Here is an 18,121-nt window from a genome sequence, read left to right as displayed (position 1 = left end):
CAAAAAAACAACAGAACTGTAGAGAAATTCGTTTGAGTGGAAACACATGCTGCAATTCCCGGGGTAAACCACAGCCATGTGAGAAAATTTGGTGAGATTTTACACTGTGTGGGCCGTTAGATGTTGCAGGGAGATGTCTAGTAGTAGAGCACGGACCCTAATTTCGTCTGAGTAGCCTTAAATGAGCAGTAAAACTCTAGAACATGATCCCTTGTGGTAATAATAACCATTGTCGAAATTTGAAAGGCTAGACATGTAAATTATGCACATCTATCTATCTAGGCCTCTTCTACGCCAACGAAATACTTTTTGCGAAACAGCATGTTTTCGTCTCGTCATTTAGCGACTCGTTTACATACGTGTACATAACTAGTTAACTTAGCTTTTTCGACGATATCTAATTAATTGATTTCCTGGTGGTAAGAAAAATTATGCTGGCTCTCCTGGCTACCGTTTACACTGTTCTAGTGACTCATCTACAATCGTCTAATGGCTCACTACACAAGTCTGTGCTTTTTAGAACATATCATGAGATTTACTGTGGAAAGTTTATCATTTCTTGAACATGATAGTTTAGTAGGCGACGTTTCGGGAGATCCTTCTCCCATCTAATATGAATACTGAACAGACAAACCGAAATAATATCTTCAATAATATCATGAGAATATTCTTAATTTTGCAATGCAAAAAAAGTTTCTAAAATCGCAACAAAAACTGACTATGCACTGAAGATACTTTGCCATGTTTTTTTTTTTTTTTGGTTCTGCTTTAGGATAAAAATATGTCAGTAAAATTTCGACCTTCCCGTTCTTTATTCTTATTTTGATGCATGTCAATTTGTTAATGCTTTAACTTGTTATCAATGTATGCTCCACCCTTAATTTCTAATTTATCAGTTTAGCTGAAATTTGTGAAAAAATTAAAATTCCTTCGTCCAAATTACTTGTACTTTAGCCTTAATAATGAATCATGGTCATCCTTCTTTCTTATGATTATGGTACGATAGTGAATGCACCAATCAATTTCCGTCTTTATATAGTTATATTTAGGGGGTTGATTATTTTCTATTATTGGCTATATATCTAAACTCAGTCAACAATAACAACATAAAAATTGTTTTATCATACAAATAGGTCTTAATTTTGTTATATTTATTATTTACTTTTTAAAGTTTCCGAAATATGTGAAAAAGATGGGAAAGTTTTTTCTAGATTACCCCCCTCACTCTATGTGGAAGTTTCCCAATCGCGATCGTACCGCTACAGCGTACCACTTTATTTGTTATGATCAAAACCTAGGCGTTTTAACATAGCCGTGTGCCGAAATAAGATTCTTTTAGGGAGAAGTGCAGTGCAATTTGTTCTGGCTTTTTTTACACTTTTATTATCTCCACAGTATTAGAGCTACTTGTACTGATAATTTTGGTGGACTGACCTTGTCGAGCCGGGACAGGACAGGGTCCATCCCGTGGTAGTTGATTGCAGCATTGAAACAATTGCATTATGCATTGGACGAGTCAAATTTAAGAAGTACATGTTACCCAAGAATTGTGTCGATATGATTATTTTATTTAAACTTAACATCTTGCTATCCCTGCTGGGAATTATACTGAACTTGGTAGGTTCTATAATCACAATCTTTTTGTTAATAATCATGTATTAGCTTAAATTTTTATTAATGCTGGATAAATTTATGTTTTTGTGATTAAATATTAAGTCTTGCGAAATTTACTTGTGCAAATAGGATCTCCCAAAATATATTTATCTTGTATTTATTTTTACATTATTTTTTCTATGTAGCTAGCTAGCTAGCTAGCTAGCTAGCTAGCTACCTACATAGCTGTACGTAGTGCTTGGCTTTCAAACAAACATTGTGAAAGAAATTTATTTTGTGTTTGCTTGCCACATAAATCTATGCTTTTGACTATAAGCCTTCCACCCTTTGCAAACATTCACCTTGTTCACCAAACAAGGTGGTCATTTGGCACATCGTTAAGCAAAAATGAAATCGGCTGAAACACACTATTTCAACAATTTTTGTAATTATTTTTAGTTCTATTTTATGATTAAAATGATTGCAATACTTGGCAATTTTTCTCAGGTGTCGCTAGTAGCTGCTTCAAACATCGCTGTGTACCTTTTTCTGTTGTTCAAAAGGGACGAATATAGGACAACTTTGAAAAACAAATTACTAAAAAGGATCTGTGGAGGGCAGCACACATGGCAATAAATTTTTCTTAAAACTTCTTCCAGTCTGAACAGTTTTATAATAATATATTGGTGTTATAATGGTCACATTGGTGTTATAAAAGTCACACCACCAAGGACAAAAAATTTTTTCATCCATGATCTACCCGATGATTAGGCTGTCCTCTGCTGTAAAATACACAAGTTGCAGTACTGGTGAAAATAGTAATACCGCACATCCTTACTCAGGATATCATGTTATAGCCATCCAGTTGTTGCCAGTGAAAATCATGAAATTAAAGACATTTACGTTTTGTGGACAATATACAACATATGTATTCCAATTGCTAATTGCTTGCAAACATTTTTAACAACAATGCTTATTTGGCGAATATTGTTTAAAATTAAATTCTTTACGTGTTTTTTTATAAAGGGGGAGGGGTGCAGGGTGTAAGCAGTGTTTAGACACTTGTGTTTTACATCAAAGTATTTTACATAAATTTGTATACACCAGCTACAAGTCTATTTTTGATTGATGGGATGTTGTGGGTCTGGCCTTTATAGTAAAGTTTTAATGTTTTCATTTGACAGTATTCTTGCACATGCACAGAAAAAATCGAAAGAAATACCAGGTAATAAAATGCAGATTTTAGGCAAAGAAAGCCACATTCTGGTTAAAACTCTTTCTTTTGTGACTGTTGCATCTTTGAATTGCTATTTGTTCTAAATCTTAGCACCACATGCTAACTACCTTTTATTCCAGAGTTAAGAAAACACCTCTGCAAAAAAAAGTGGAATGGACTGATCCAGTTCCTACCCTCGTACTGTATTGCTTGGCTGATTTTCGTAAGAGGATATTAACAACATGTGTCAACATGAAACTCCTCTATGGAAACAAGTCTGAGAAGCATAAAGGTTGCTTCGTGTTAGCCCCTTAATCATTCTCATAGGATTTAAAACAATTATTAATTCACCTTTGGGTTTATAGTTGCAATCTTATCATATTACCTTTTAGGATACCGTAGTTGCAAAGGATGTCATACGAAAAGATGGTTATTGCACTATGTATGGTCGGCAGCCGACATCAAAAGCCAACATACCATATAATGGAAAAGCAAAAAACGTTTCAGATGAAGAATTAAAAATCTTAAAAGATGTTTGTCCTTATCTTACTAAAGGAAAAAGAGATGAAATAAGAAGTTGTTGTGGTTTAAAACAGTTGCAGACATTACAGTCACAATTAAAAACTGCCTCCTCAATGTTTTCCCGTTGCCCTGCCAGCTCTAAAAACTTCTTTAATATGTGGTGTGAATTCACCTGCTCACCAAACCAATCCAAATTTCTTGATTACAAGTTTGATGGTTTTGTTGCCACTGCAGATTATTACATCTCATCACAGTTTTCGAATGGATTGTACAAATCTTGCATTGATGTCAGTTTTCCAGGTGACAATGGGAAAGTGTTAGACCTTATGTGTGGGGTTACTGTTGATAAATGCACACCAAAGAAGTTTTTAGATTTCATTGGTAGTCCTAATAGTGGTGCACCATTTCAAATCAATTTTCATGTTAATGAAAGTGCTCCTAATATTACCAACAATGATTTCAAAATGATTCGCTGTAACGAAACATATTTTGATGAGAATACTGGACGAAACAGGTCAGCTTGCTCTTGCCAAGATTGTAGAGCCACCTGTCCACCATTGCCATCTGTCCCAGGACCAAAAAAACATAGACATATCCTTGGAATTAGATTCATCTGCTTTATCATCGGCGCATGTGTTCTAGGTTGGCTGCTCATATTTTTGTCATTAAGCGTTATAGATATATTTTATTCCTCAAGAAGATCAATGATGCATATTGAGGAAAGATCAAACTCATTGAGAACTGCTTCTCTTTCTTCTGCTGGTAATGGACCATATAAGTCAACAGATTTCTTACATAGAGAATCGGAAGACAAAAGCTGTTTAATTCGTATTGGAATTAAAACAGAATTTGCACTGCAGAAATTATTTCGAAAATGGGGTGCAATATGCTCGCATCATCCCTGGAAAGTGGTTTTCATTTCTTTAGCAGTATGCATTGTGCTGTCGATTGGTTTGGTTAAATTCACAGTCATTACGGATCCTGTGGAGTTATGGTCATCTCCGTCTAGTAGGGCTCGAATGGAAAAAGATTATTATGATGAGAAATTTACACCATTTTATCGAACTGAGCAAGTTATTCTAACAGGAACTGAAGACCTACCTGTTGAAGATTTTAAAGTGTACCAAGGAGCCCATTATAACTTTTCTGGTTTAATGCATTTTAATGTTTTAAAAACGGTATGTGTGTTTCATTTTATTTTATTACACCAAGGTTTAAGGGAATAAAATCTTACTCCTTTACAAATCTTATGAAAACTTTTGGATACTTTCCTAATGAATTGAGATTCAGAATAAATGTAATTTGGAAAATGGCTATTTAATAACAGCTACTTATAGAACACTGGATTATACACCAGGCCTATCAATAAGAAAATAAAACCTGAGCAATAAACTGCTTTCCGAAGGTTACAATAATTTCAACCGGGCGAGCTATCTGAATAAATGAAAGAAAGTTTATAAACACATATTTTATCACAAAGTCTTAATCTATTTTATTTTATCTTTTTTATATCTTTTGGTTCTTTACTGTAAATAATAAGAAAGAACATTGATTTCCATATGAGATGAATTGATATTGCTCAGCCAGAAAAACTTTTTTGGGAATTGGGGGAGCCTTTAATGGCTCAGCTAGTTTCTAATTTCCCAGAATTGGGTGAGCCTTTGCGTGAGCAAGAGCAGTTGCTCTCCCCTTATTGATTGGCCTGATACACACTATACATCCTTCAAGAAGCTATAAATTAACTGTTAACCAAAGACAATTTAACTAGTTGTTCTACAGGCCTGACTAACCATATATTTTTTAAAAAAATTAAAATAATAATGCATGTTTTTCCTTTTCTGACTTCAACTTGCATAATCTTTGGCTTAACTTTTTTAAACCAAATGGATTCTTTTCTCTTCCCCATTTAATTTTATTTATTTGAACATTGGTGCCCGAAAAGTATAGCAATAAAGTGTACTTTAAGAACTTACTTCAACTTTCTTATCTAAATTTAATTTAATTATTTAGTGCCATAAATTTTAATTTTTCAATATTGTACGCTAAGAAAAAGAAAAAATCTAAATTTTTTTGACATTGACAACCTTAATTTTTGGACCTCAAAGTATATTTTTTATAGAATTTTTATATTATGTATTATATCTGGAAAAGAAAATCTATTGAGAGAGTACTCAATACGAAAAACGTAGAGCTAATTCAGGGTTCCCAGGCTTTTTGAGAAATCTCCTAAAAAACAGCTAAAATCCTCCTAAATTTTCTTAAATATTTTTAAAAAGTTAATTGCAAAATGAGTGGGAACCCTGTAATATTCATTTATTTATTTACAAGATAAAATGAGATAAAACAAGATAACATTTTAATTTTATTTTGTAAATTAACAAATGTGTATTATGTATTCTTAAACTTATTTTCATTGTTAGGTTCTTGACTTGCAGCTTGAGCTGATGGATTTAACGGTGAAATATGAAGGGGAAACCATTGGACTTAAAGACATCTGCTTTCAACCTCTCTCAAATATCAAGGAGTGTGCTGTGTTTAGTGCATTGCAATATTGGCAGTTAAATAGGACAAGATTAGAGTATTGTGTGGATACTATGGGTTACAATTGCAGTGATCCATCGAGTTTTACAGAAAGAGCTGAAGATTGGCATAATCAGATTCTAGGATGTTCAAAGTAGGTTTTAGTAAAACTATGAACATATTCTCAAAAAAGTAAACACAACAAACAATATTTACTCAAATAAAAAGGCCCTGCTTTATAAAGCTCCCCTACAAGTGCCTCTTATTTGTTAAAAAAGAATGAACCTTTTTCCTTGAACAGGCAGCCGAGCCATGCAATAAAATAGTACTTTCAGAAAGTGACTATTTGATAAAACCAAAATACTAACTCGAGTTTTTAGGACTGTTCTTACTTTTATTTCAAGAAGTACATTTTTTTATCTAAATACAGTTGGACTAAAAGTTAAAAATTGTAGTTATTGCACGTTGAAAGGAAAAGAAAATTGTAACAACTATGCATCAGTTATGTTAATTAGAATATTCTAAAATTTTAACTGGCAAAAAATTTTTACCCCTCACATGGCTGGGATTAACTCAGGGGCATGGTAACATTCACTGTTGAATTGCCACCACAATGACATCCTCTGAACCTAAAAAAGCTTAAATTTAGTCTTTTGGGTAAGAAAAATGGTTGTGCAAAATTAAAATTACTTAATAGAAACATAAAAGGCTAATACATGACATTGGAACTGACACTGACACTGGAACTAAATTTATTAGGAAACAGTAAAATAAAAATGTATATGTACACCATTTTAAAAACATAGCTAGGTTTTAGGTTTAGCTATAGCTGACATATACCAAAAGATGCCCTCTTAAAATCTGCAATATTTTAATTTTTTTGTCACGCTACCAATACCAATACTCTCTTTTATAACCGTTTTAACTGCAGTTTTGTAAAACTGCCAGTTAAAAGCTGTGAAAGTCAACATTTTGTTGATATATTCTTTAAACTTGTATGCAAACAACCAACATTCCGAAATTTGCTTAACTACTAATCTCGTTTTCATGTTATTCTGCATTTTTGCATGAATATTTTGCAGAACCAAATGGATATGGAAATAGGTTTATTAATGCAGCATTAAATTTGTTGTTGAGCACTGTAAACTTGATTTGACTTCAATATATGTTCATACAGGGTGTAATCCAGCATTCTTAGTATTCATTAAACAGGCTTTTTCAGGCTTGTGATTAATTGCACGCCCGAAAAAAAATATTGAGTTTTGAAAATCAACTGATAAAATCCATTTTGTAGCGTGCGATGGCAGCCCTCGAAATGATTTTTAGAGACTCGCCAGACAAAATGTGCGACACATTACCAGTTCGGTCGGACATGTTTTTAGCTCCTTTCGAACTTTTTTCAGACAATACGTCTGATAGATTTCCGTCTTGGTCTCAGATTTATTGAATAGTCCTGGTCCTTTCAATCCATGAACAAGCCTATTCATAGCCAACCTGACCATCCTAGCTAATTCACCGACTACTGATTTAGTTAAAAAACTACGTAGACATTGATCTCTTTTGCCTGCCCCCTTCGTTATTGGTAACCAGGTCTTACACAAGAAATCCAGCCATGCTGCTCTTAACTAATGCGGAGGTGAACGCTGACGGAGCACGGATAAAGCAAGTCTGCAAAACTGCACTTTCAGGCGAAGTAGACATTTTATCATGGATTTAATTGTAGATAATTTCTTTATTTGACAAAACAATTGAAAACCATAGCAGGTCCGAATTTAATTGAGTTTTCTCTTTATGCCGCAAGTGTTATTTTTATGCAAACAATTTTAAAAACGAAAGCAAAGCATATTTTTGCCTATTTGCTTGTGATGACCTGAAAAATAAACAATAAATTTATAAAAATGACAGTATAGTCATGCAAACTATTATTTCAGACATGTAGAAAAGGAAGTTAAGATTGAGAGAGTCACTGTACGTAGACGCTCGATCATTGTGTTTGAGGTTTGAGATTGAAAACGTCCCACACTTCTCTCAAAATGAATGCGCAACAAAGATTAACCTCGAGCCCGTGTTGCACGCGTAACATCCTTTGCACGTAGGTTTTGCAATGCACACCTTACTTGATTTGCACGTGTGATTCATCGCACACCTACTCAAATATTCCTGAAAAAGACTGTTAAACGGCCATTTCCCAATCCCAAATTTCCCAGTTTGTTGAAAGAGCTAATTATATTTACTAATTACATTGTTTTGAGCAATCAGTCAACAAACATGCTCAAAGAAGCTAAGTGCAAGACTTATTTGTACCCACAGGTAGATGCTACTACTGTAGGTGGTTTAAAAGCAACTGGAAATTTAATTATCTTTTTTTCTTTCAGAAATCCATCAGCAACATCGAATGGTGATTACTTGAAGCTTCCATGTATGAGCAAATTTGGTGCACCTGTTAGTCCTAAACTTATCTTTGGTGGCTTTCCCGGAACTGCTTATTACCAGTCTAAAGCTCTGATTATAACATTTGTGGTAAAAAACCACAAGAATAAAGCTAATAATAAGAAAGCAGAAGCCTGGGAAAAGGTCTTCATTGACTATTTAAAGAACTGGAAAAAAAATGAGGCATGGAAATATAACCTCACTGTGGCATTTTCCAGTGAAAGGTCAATTCAGGATGAAATCAACCGTGCTAGTGAAGCTGATATTTTAACGATTATATTGAGTTACTTGTTGATGTTCTTGTACATTGCTATTGGTCTAGGTCAATTCAAATCAGCTGCAAGAATATTGGTATGTATATAATTTTGTGTTTTTATTCTTCTAAACTGTTACATATCATAACTTTATGCATATATGTATTGTTTTTTTTTTAATTTTTGGTCTGAGATTTTAGCCTGGAGCCTAGACATTTTCTTTCCATCATCAGGTAAGGATTAAAAATCCAACACAAGCCCAACTTCCAGTAAGATTATTGTACAGAAATAGGGGTGCAGGCATTGCCTCTAAAATATTAGAAAGCCTTTTTTTGTTTTTTATTCTGTTATTAAAATTTATGACAGGCTAAATTTTGCTCTTAAATTGTGCATTATGTTTACCTTGTTCAAGTTTAAACATTTTTATGACTGAGTGGTGTTTCAGGTTGATGCAAAATTCACTGTTGGAATTGTTGGTGTGGTCATTGTATTGTTATCGGTGGCTTCTTCGCTCGGCATTTGCTCTTATGCTGGCATTTCTGCAACATTGATCATCGTCGAAGTAATCCCCTTTCTTGTTCTTGCTGTTGGTGTTGACAACATCTTTATTCTTGTGCAAGCAATTCAACGTGACGTTCGACTTCCCAGTGAAGATGCTTCAGATCAGGTTGCACGGGTTTTGGGTGCTGTTGGTCCTAGTATGTTTTTGTCTTCATTATCGGAATCAGTTGCATTTGGGTTTGGTGAGTCCTATAAAATTTTGAATTCGCTATATACTTTAAACTGTATTAAATTCATTATTTTTAGATTCCAATTTAGCTATACTAGTTATTCGGATCTGTGAAAGTATCCACTTAAAAAAAGAAACTTATTTTAAATTTTTTAGGTCTGTCGCAAAACAATTTGTTGTTGTTAATTTCATTAAATAAAACGTTTTAAACCAAATGACAACAACAATTGCTCATGACATTACCTGTGCATTATTTTAAAGGAATAACTTTCCCTGTGAAATTAAAGCTCCAAATTTTTTAGCTAATAAAATTTAATCATTTTGTCACATTTGTCCCAGCAGATTAAATATATAAACAAAATTTTTATAAAGTAAGGAACTTTTTAGGAGATATTCTATCAGTGCTCCTAACGGTCGCAGACGGACAGACACAGTTTTCGTATCATTATAAGAGATGCGTCATGGCATTTCCACTTTGACTTATACTTATTTTATAATTATTATTTCGTAGGTGCCTTGTCAACAATGCCTGCTGTCCACACATTTGCTATTTATGCTGCAATGGCTGTGGCATTTAACTTTCTCCTTCAGATCACAATGTTAGTAGCTGTCGTAACCTTAGATGTTCAACGGCAATATCGCAACCGGTACGATGTGGCCTGCTGCTATGGTCTACCTAAATCAGACCAAACAGAAGAAGATTGCCTACCTGGTGGCATCTTGTATTTTCTTGTAAAAAAGATTTATGCACCATTCCTAATGCTGTACCCTGTTCGTGTTGCTGTGGTAAGTTTGTTCTCCATTGATATGTTGCAAGGAAACTGTCAATTCCCGTAAGGTATACCTCTTTGTACTAGAATTCAAATGAAACACCAAAAGTAACGATATGTGCGGCTAGTCGCCATTGTTTTAGGTCAGTGTGCTATTTCTTTGTTTATTTATTTAGATCGTGATATTTTCAATATTTTTGGGCTCAAGTATTTGCGAAATACCAAATTTAAATGTTGGAATTAGTCAAACAATCGCATTACCAAGAGACTCGTTCCTTTTGAATTATTTCTCCAGCATGTCAACGTATTTGAAAACAGGCGCTCCGGTGTATTTCGTTATAAGAGAAGGATACGACTATTCAAAAGTTAAAAATCAAAACATGGTGTGTAGCACAGCGGGCTGCAATTCAAGTTCCGTGACTGGTAATTTATTTTCACAATCTCTCATCAGCAATTATTCTACAATCGCGCTTCCATCATCCTCCTGGATTGATGATTATTTTACATGGATTGATCCAGGCACTCCGTGCTGCAGAATACTTAATTACACCACGAGTCCTGACAAAAATATCACGTATTATAACTTCACTTTTTGCCCTTCGACCGCTCCAGATAATTGGACTTGTTACAGTTGCTTACCCAACAGCAAAGCTGGTGTTCATCCTCAGTCGGAAGAATTCCGTAAATTCCTTCCGTGGTTTTTGAAAGATAACCCAAACACAAAGTGTGCAAAAGGAGGGCATGCGGCATATGCTAACGCTGTCAAACTAAACAAACCCAGCAACAATAACTTAGTGAACGCATCTTACTTTATGACGTACCATACGGTTTCCACTACTGCTGAGGAGTTCACACATTGTTTGAAATACGCAAGGGAGTTAGCTGCTAACATGACCCAGTTAATTGGACACGAAGTATTCCCGTACAGTGTTTTCTATGTCTTTTACGAGCAGTATCTGACAATAGTAAATGACACATGGAAAGACCTGATGATATCACTCGCTGCCATCTTTGTCGTGACGTTCTTACTCATGGGTTTCAACTTTGGGTTAGCATTTTGCATTACGTTGACTGTCGCGATGATTGTTACTAATTTACTGGGGCTTATGTATATGTGGGATGTATCGTTGAATGCTGTTTCACTGGTAAACTTAGTCATGGCTGTTGGCATCTCTGTTGAGTTTTGCTCTCATATTGCACGTGCCTTTTCAACAAGTCCTTATTCATCAAGGGTTAAGAGAGCAGAAGATGCTTTGGGTCGCGTTGGTAGCTCTGTAAGTTAATTCTTTTATTTCCATTTATTTCTACTTTCTCTTTTCATGGTCATGACTACTAAGAAATCGTATACACAGACCACTTTCCGTGCGACGACATGTTGTGATTTTGCGTTGAGAACAATGGACATGCACAGATGTAAACAACAGACCACAGAAGTCGTATAAATCCATTAAAAAACGAAATAGCTTGAATTCACCACCAACCTTTTTTTAAAAGAATATAGAGTGTAATTATTGTGCTTTTGTTCTTCCATAAAAAATCTGTATGAATTTCGATAATAGCTATTTTACCCGACATGATCATCCTGGACTACAAGAATGTCTGTGCGCATGTATAAAAATCTGCGGAAACATTTGTAAACATTGAAAAGTCATCTATCAGTTGGAGCTGTCTACGTATATGTTATTTCCATATCACTTTATTCAACTAAGTCGTATTTAAAAACTTCACTTTGTTTATCTTTATTTTACTAGCTTCCGTTATTTTGTTTCTTGACTTTCAGTATAAAACCGAAAATTATTTGGGCCTTCAAGAATATTTTGATTTTGCTTTGTTTTTATATTATTTATTATTTATATTTTAGGTACTTAGCGGTATTACTATTACCAAATTTGTCGGTGTTTTTATACTGATGTTTGCGAAGTCGGAGTTGTTTGAGGTATGTGTTGCTGCCAAACTGTTGCCAATTTGTTTGATTTTTTTGCTACCACTGGCTTAGGAGGATTTTTTGATCAAATTGGCAGAAGTTTCTAATATAAGCATTAAAAATAACGTCACGCTAATAAATCGTAAACACCTAAATTCGCGTAAATTTCTTGCAAAACGAAGAAAGATTTTTGAAACAAAAATTACTTCCTTAGTGTAGTTCATAAGCTTATTTTTTTTGCATTATCCTGCTGCTGATATAAGCAAAAAAAAAAAACAGGACTACGACCCTCGAGGTAAGTTTTAGTTAGATGTTAGTGACTTATATTTTAGATCTATTATTTCCGGATGTATATGGGTATTATCATAATTGGAGCGCTGCATGGTCTCGTATTTCTACCTGTGCTGCTGAGTTATTGTGGTCCAGCTAGTCGCGCAACAGAAGAAGACATACAGCGGGCTAGTCAACGCAACGTTAAAATCAGCAGTGGAAAGCATACATCAATAGTTGATACCTGATGGCCTCTTTTTTAATTGCGTTTAATTTATTCTTTTATACAACTCATGTGAAAAATTCTTCAAAGTTTTCTCCGGATTGCATTGATGGTGTTCAAAAATGACGCGAACATGTTCGCGTAAAAAACGTTAGTCTATTGTAAAAAATTATATTAGAATATTAAAATTATTTGAAGATAATTATATGAACGAAACTTAATGATTTTTGTCACTTCACAAACTTATGTTATTTAAGCTCTGTTTCCTTTTTTTAATCCGTTTCTTTTTTTCTTGGTACTACATTTTTAAATTAATATCTTAAAATTATTCAGCTATTTTTCGATTTTGAAATTTCTTATGTCTTTTATCTTAAATTCTCGGCATGTATAGAGCGCCCTGTTAATGTATAAATACATTAACAGGGCGCTCTTTCAGTCGAAAGTGAAGTAGATGCAAAAATGTTTCATTGTTTTTCAGTTGTTTCTCAAAAAGGCGCAAAATCTTTGTATAATAAAGAACTCAAATGTAGTTTGTTTACTGATGAAAAAGCACATCTAGTGAAATATTTTTTGGGCCGATTTGATTGGCCAATATTTTAAGATTGGGCGGGAAATAAAGATGAAGTTCGAAAACATTTGTTTTTCCGCAGAGAAATATATTATCTGAATAAACAGCCAAAGCGAGCATAGGGAGAACTCAAGATTTATTTCACTAGACCAAAAAGCTTAAATCACCCCAAATATACGTGAGTTCTTTATATATGTGATGTTCACGACTTTTTTGAGCTTGATATTTTTTCTCAAAATTATGTCTATATTCATAAGTAGAATGTTTCTCTTCTACAAATTTTTAACGATAAATAACCCCAATTTTGATCAAATATTTTTTTTATTTATGTTTTGGAATAAATTCAATTTTCAAAAGTTATTTTTTTCCTCTGTAGTATGGATCTACATTAGGAGACCCAGCATAATTTTTCTTGCCACAAGAAAATCGTAATAGTTGAGGTGGAAGAAGTGACGCTGAGTCTCAAACGATTTTTCTACACTGAAAATACTATACTGAAAGAGCTTTTTGATTGGCTAATTCTATGGTCACGTGATCAATATAGGGAATCCTTTGTTTTAAGCGCGAATGGCCTCAATCACCTTGTATTATTTAAGAGGGTAAAATGTGGCCACGCCGACTTGGTGCAATTTGATTTGATTGTAATTCGGGGTTTGCTATGAGGTGGATTTAAATTTAAGAGTACGGCTGGAAATAGTCGAAGGCTGCAGATTTTTATTTTTTATTCAGTTCAATATGCTTGTATCAAATTTGCATTTGTAACTTGCTACTTAATTTTTAAGTACTTAAAATTGCTGAAAAAAATCTGTCAAGAATATCAGGGAAATAAGGACTTAACAAAACAGCTGTTGGTTTCCGACTCACAGAAAACAACATCTTAAATCATCTTAAATATCATATTAGGCATCCAAATATAACTGAAAATGACCGAACAGTATATACTGGATATCTATCTTTTATTCGATAAAACACTTTCTTGCTTTTAAGTTTTATGACAGACTAAACATCAAACTCTTTGAACTAGCTAGCTAGCTTTATCCTTTGAATTTTTGCATAGAAACCTCAGAGGCATTATGTTTTTAAAGCTAGTATTTTTCAATTATTATTTAATTAAAAAACTACCTCAAATTTAACTTTCAATAAAGTGCGTCCAGCCATCCATTCACGAGTAGAAAATGTTAACCCTGTTCGGTCCGGGGTTTTTTGAACATACTATGACCGGGGGGGGGGGCGGATTCCGCCCCCCCCTCATTAACTTTTCATAGGATTGTTCAAATTGAATTAAACTTGGCACACTTATAGTACGTCATAAAAGGAACAAAGTGGCGGCAATAAATTTTTCGGGTAAAATCCGACAAAATCGGAAAATCAGAAAGTCACTTGTCAAAATTATTCAAAATGATTCTTCTTGACGAAACAAAGTTTTGGTGCAGTTTTCAAGTTCTAAGGATAATCCTAACAGGAGTTATTATATTTTCCCCATTATATGGATTTCATAGAGATTTAGGGGTAGTTTCGAGTAATGGCCAATATCAAAGCCTCTGAAAGGTATGGGACCTAAAAATTTAGCATGCAGGTGTCTAATAGATAAATGTTGAAATTCAGTAAGTATCATAGCCATATAAGAAAGCAATCAGGAGTTATTTAAAAAAAACCGTCAGGGGGGGGGGGGGCGGAATCCGCCCCCCGGACCGAATAGGGTTACCAAACAGTCATACTTTTTTTGCAGTATGACTGAATTAGACGAGCCTCTCCTTCATTACTGTGTTCGGGGAGTTTTGTTTAAGTTTTTCTTAATTACCACTACTTCAATTTTATTTCGTAAACAGGTCTATTGCCAAGTGAACTGTGACAATTAGTCAATTTCATTATGCCGTATAAAAAGGTTTCCCTAAGTTCTCCGAAAACAGCTAAATTTAAGAACTGAAAACCTATGATAATAGTTACGATGCTATTATAATATGTTTTAGGTCATTTTCCAATTTGTATGGAAACTCGACCTGAAAGACAGTTTATGGACTTTCCTTATAGCATCCATTTCTTTTTTTATTTTTTCAGTTGCCGCACCATTGACAATTCCTCTATCTCAAATCCTGCATTTGAGTCTTAACAACTCGAATTTGACGTTACAAAACGGTCACGAGTCATTATAGGAAGTCATTGAAGGCATCAAAATTGGAATGCTATGGTCACTTTCACTTTCATCTTCATTGTTGTGCTTTAAAAACTAAGGTTGAACTTTTATTTAAAACTAATTAGAAGAGTGAATTTAAAGAAGCTATTCTTTTCTTCTTTAACGGAGCTAACAAATGTGTTTGGCCAATGCCATGTTGAAACAGGCTGCTATAAAAGCCCTAAATTTTACAAATCAAGGTTTATTTGTCTGACTACGTTTTACGGGTGCGCAATCCTTTTTAACAAAAAAAAGAAAGGCATAAATCACTTTATTATTCGAGTCTTAGGTATTTCTCACCTTTTTCAATTTCCCACGGTCGAACAGAACTTTACTCCACATATAGTTTCATGTTGTCACGCACGATCCACGGTCCATGGTCCACGGTTCACTTCTCTATGACATTTTGAGGCTGCAGTTTTTCCTTAAGTTGAACAAACAGACCATCAGTTTCCAAGTTCTTCATTTTTTTACGTGCCCTAAATTTTCCATCGTCTCTTCTTCCAAACATGTTATGAAGGAAAAGGTAAACTCCAGAAAAAGTGATTAATTAGAGGTTTTTCTAGCGCCTTTTTTAACCTTGAACATAAAGCCACCACTCAGATAAATTATAGCGCGACCCCATAAAGTTCGTTTAGAAAATAATGACATTATTGTAGCCTTTGGTATTCACGGATTTCTGGAGAATTCGCAAAATATTACGAATATTTCTCCCCGCAGTTTTCCCCAGTAAAAATATCTAGTGTTGCAAAATAACACATATGTTCTCGATTATCAAATATGAAGGAAAGTTAAGAAAGCAACAGCAAAAAAATCGTATCTTGCGCAGAGGGCGCTATTTTACAATGGGGATTTTAGAAACATACTAAACCCTGACTTAATGATGCCACGCCCTGCTACTAAGCACATTGTACATATGGCATCCACGAACATTTTTATGTGTAAACACAACAAAACAATCACGATATATGCATTTTTCAAATACGTGCTTTTTTATAAGCAACAAAATATGTTGGCCTAGGCTAAATGTTTCTTAACTTTGTTACTTAACTGTTGCGAAGACCAATTTCACGTGAATGCTCGTTCAGATGTTAAGTAAATCAAATCAAACCTCCCTTTTAGTCACGTTTGTCGTGGTATAAAACGAAATAAAAATGAAGTTTTTAAGAAATTATGATCCCTGCGGTTTGTCCTCTTCCCTTTTTTATTTACTTACTTCAGGATGTATTTTTTCAAATTGCTTTGTGTTTCAAGGATTCGAGCATCACGTTGCGTTGTGATGTTGCTTGTATAAAAAATCATTTATTAACATTTATTCTCGCATTAATCATTGTCAAAACGGCTACAAAACCAGCTGATGATTTTTTACTTTAGTGACTTACACGAAACGCAAGTTTAAGGCGGAGGGAATTTTATAAGCAATGACGACACAAACAACATCTCAAATCATCTCAGATGTCACGATAGATACCCAAACATAACTGACAATGACAGAAAATGATCTCACAAATATTTGATATCTATAATTTACATGTAAGCAAGTTTTCTGGTAATAGAACTATGAACCTTTTTTGACCAATTTTTGACTATTTTTCTACTAATTTAAGCACAGAAACATACCAAATTATTGTATATAAAGCCAGATGAGGCAGTTACAATGACTTTAGAAACTTTGGTAGGAGGTATTAATCACCTTCTTAAGGCTATTTAGTACAGCATTTTTCAACAAATACATCACCTCGCGTTGTCCTGCTAAATCATCAGAAAAAGTTTTGATTCTACGCTTAAGTTTTTACGTTTGTGCAAATTTTATGCTATAAATTGTGTAAGATTTGAATGTGTCAACTTCGGACAAAAACTTTGTTTTAAACATTGTGGTATTAAATCTTCTGATTAAAGATCTTATATCAATTTTATAGGAATTTAATTTAGCAATTGGCCTAGTAACATGAGACCACAAAGTTTCATTTATTGCTTAGACAACTGACTTTGACCCACAGTAAAAAATTCGTTGAAAAAAGGCGGTAAAAATATTTAGTCACTTCGGCATTTAAATTTACTTCCTTTTTCCCGACTAATTAAAATTTGGTCACTTTGGTCTCCAACTTTTGCTTGGTTGTGTTCTTATCTCTTTATCCTCTGCTAGGCTTACTTGCCCTTGTCTATGTCACTATGGTTTCATAGATATTAGATTGAAAATTAGGCTAAAAGTAAAAAAAAAAAATTCTTGGTGGTTACAAACAAGGTATTATCTGACTACGATGTATGTGCTGTCAATGTTATACCAAAAACGTTTTTATACCTGATAATAATTTTGTACCAAATTTGATTTATAATCAGAAACTAGTCGAGAAGCTGTGGGCGAAGAGTTTTTCTAAGTCGTAAAACTACCCTTTCTCTCACAATAGGAGCTTTTTTCATATAAATTGAGTTATACACAACTTTTATCCACTTCTTGCAACGTTGTATATTCTGGCTATATTTGCCTTTAGTTCTTGCTTCTAAAAGAACGCCTTATATTCTACTCAATATCTACGCCTAGCCACATACCAGAACGCTTTGTGTGTGTTTTGGTTGTGGTATGTGCAAGATTTGTAAGCAATATATTTACTTTGAAAAAAGGTATCTGTATTTTCGCACCATTCTATCGTTGGCGTGGTTACTAAATAGGATAAAACAGACATAAACAAATAAAAGTGCCAAAAATAGCCTTAACATTCACGCCAAAAATGCATACGGCATGCTACGAATCCATCTATTCCCATGCGTACATAATCGCCTCCTACACACTTAAAAGCAAATTCGACTTGCAACAGACACACCGTGATGTCATCATGAACACAAGAAGGAGGGAACTGTAAAATATTTTGGAATTATATTTTGTGATAAGGTCGAATTTTATTAAAATGCAATCGACGCTCGTTATCT

The 18,121-nt window shown here is 34.1% G+C and overlaps 1 protein-coding gene across 1 annotated transcript; it reads left to right on the top strand.

Annotated features, from left to right (window-relative positions):
• Positions 1-1,404: 1,404 nt before the first annotated feature.
• On the top strand, positions 1,405-12,668 carry LOC130647088 (NPC intracellular cholesterol transporter 1-like). The gene is made up of 9 exons (XM_057452815.1): positions 1,405-1,617; positions 3,202-4,509; positions 5,752-6,005; positions 8,227-8,632; positions 8,981-9,278; positions 9,777-10,051; positions 10,212-11,309; positions 11,897-11,971; positions 12,292-12,668. Exons 1-9 carry the CDS (start codon positions 1,534-1,536, stop codon positions 12,475-12,477), a joined length of 3,984 nt encoding a protein of 1,327 aa, XP_057308798.1. The 5' UTR covers positions 1,405-1,533; the 3' UTR covers positions 12,478-12,668.
• The last annotated feature ends 5,453 nt before the right edge of the window (positions 12,669-18,121 follow it).

The sequence above is a fragment of the Hydractinia symbiolongicarpus genome, chromosome 6 (genome assembly GCF_029227915.1).
Source record: "Hydractinia symbiolongicarpus strain clone_291-10 chromosome 6, HSymV2.1, whole genome shotgun sequence".
Classification (NCBI taxonomy): Eukaryota; Metazoa; Cnidaria; class Hydrozoa; order Anthoathecata; family Hydractiniidae; genus Hydractinia; species Hydractinia symbiolongicarpus.
This window is presented reverse-complemented; position numbering and strand designations above follow the sequence as displayed.

What these genes read in the sequence shown, in the direction of transcription:
- LOC130647088 (XM_057452815.1), top strand. Translation starts at nt 1,534, where the DNA reads ATGTTACCCAAGAATTGTGTCGATATGATTATTTTATTTAAACTTAAC. An exon ending in TGGGAATTATACTGAACTTG is followed by an intron (nt 1,618 to 3,201) that starts GTAGGTTCTATA and finishes ATTACCTTTTAG; the next exon opens with GATACCGTAGTTGCAAAGGA. An exon ending in ACCCTGTTCGTGTTGCTGTG is followed by an intron (nt 10,052 to 10,211) that starts GTAAGTTTGTTC and finishes TTATTTATTTAG; the next exon opens with ATCGTGATATTTTCAATATT.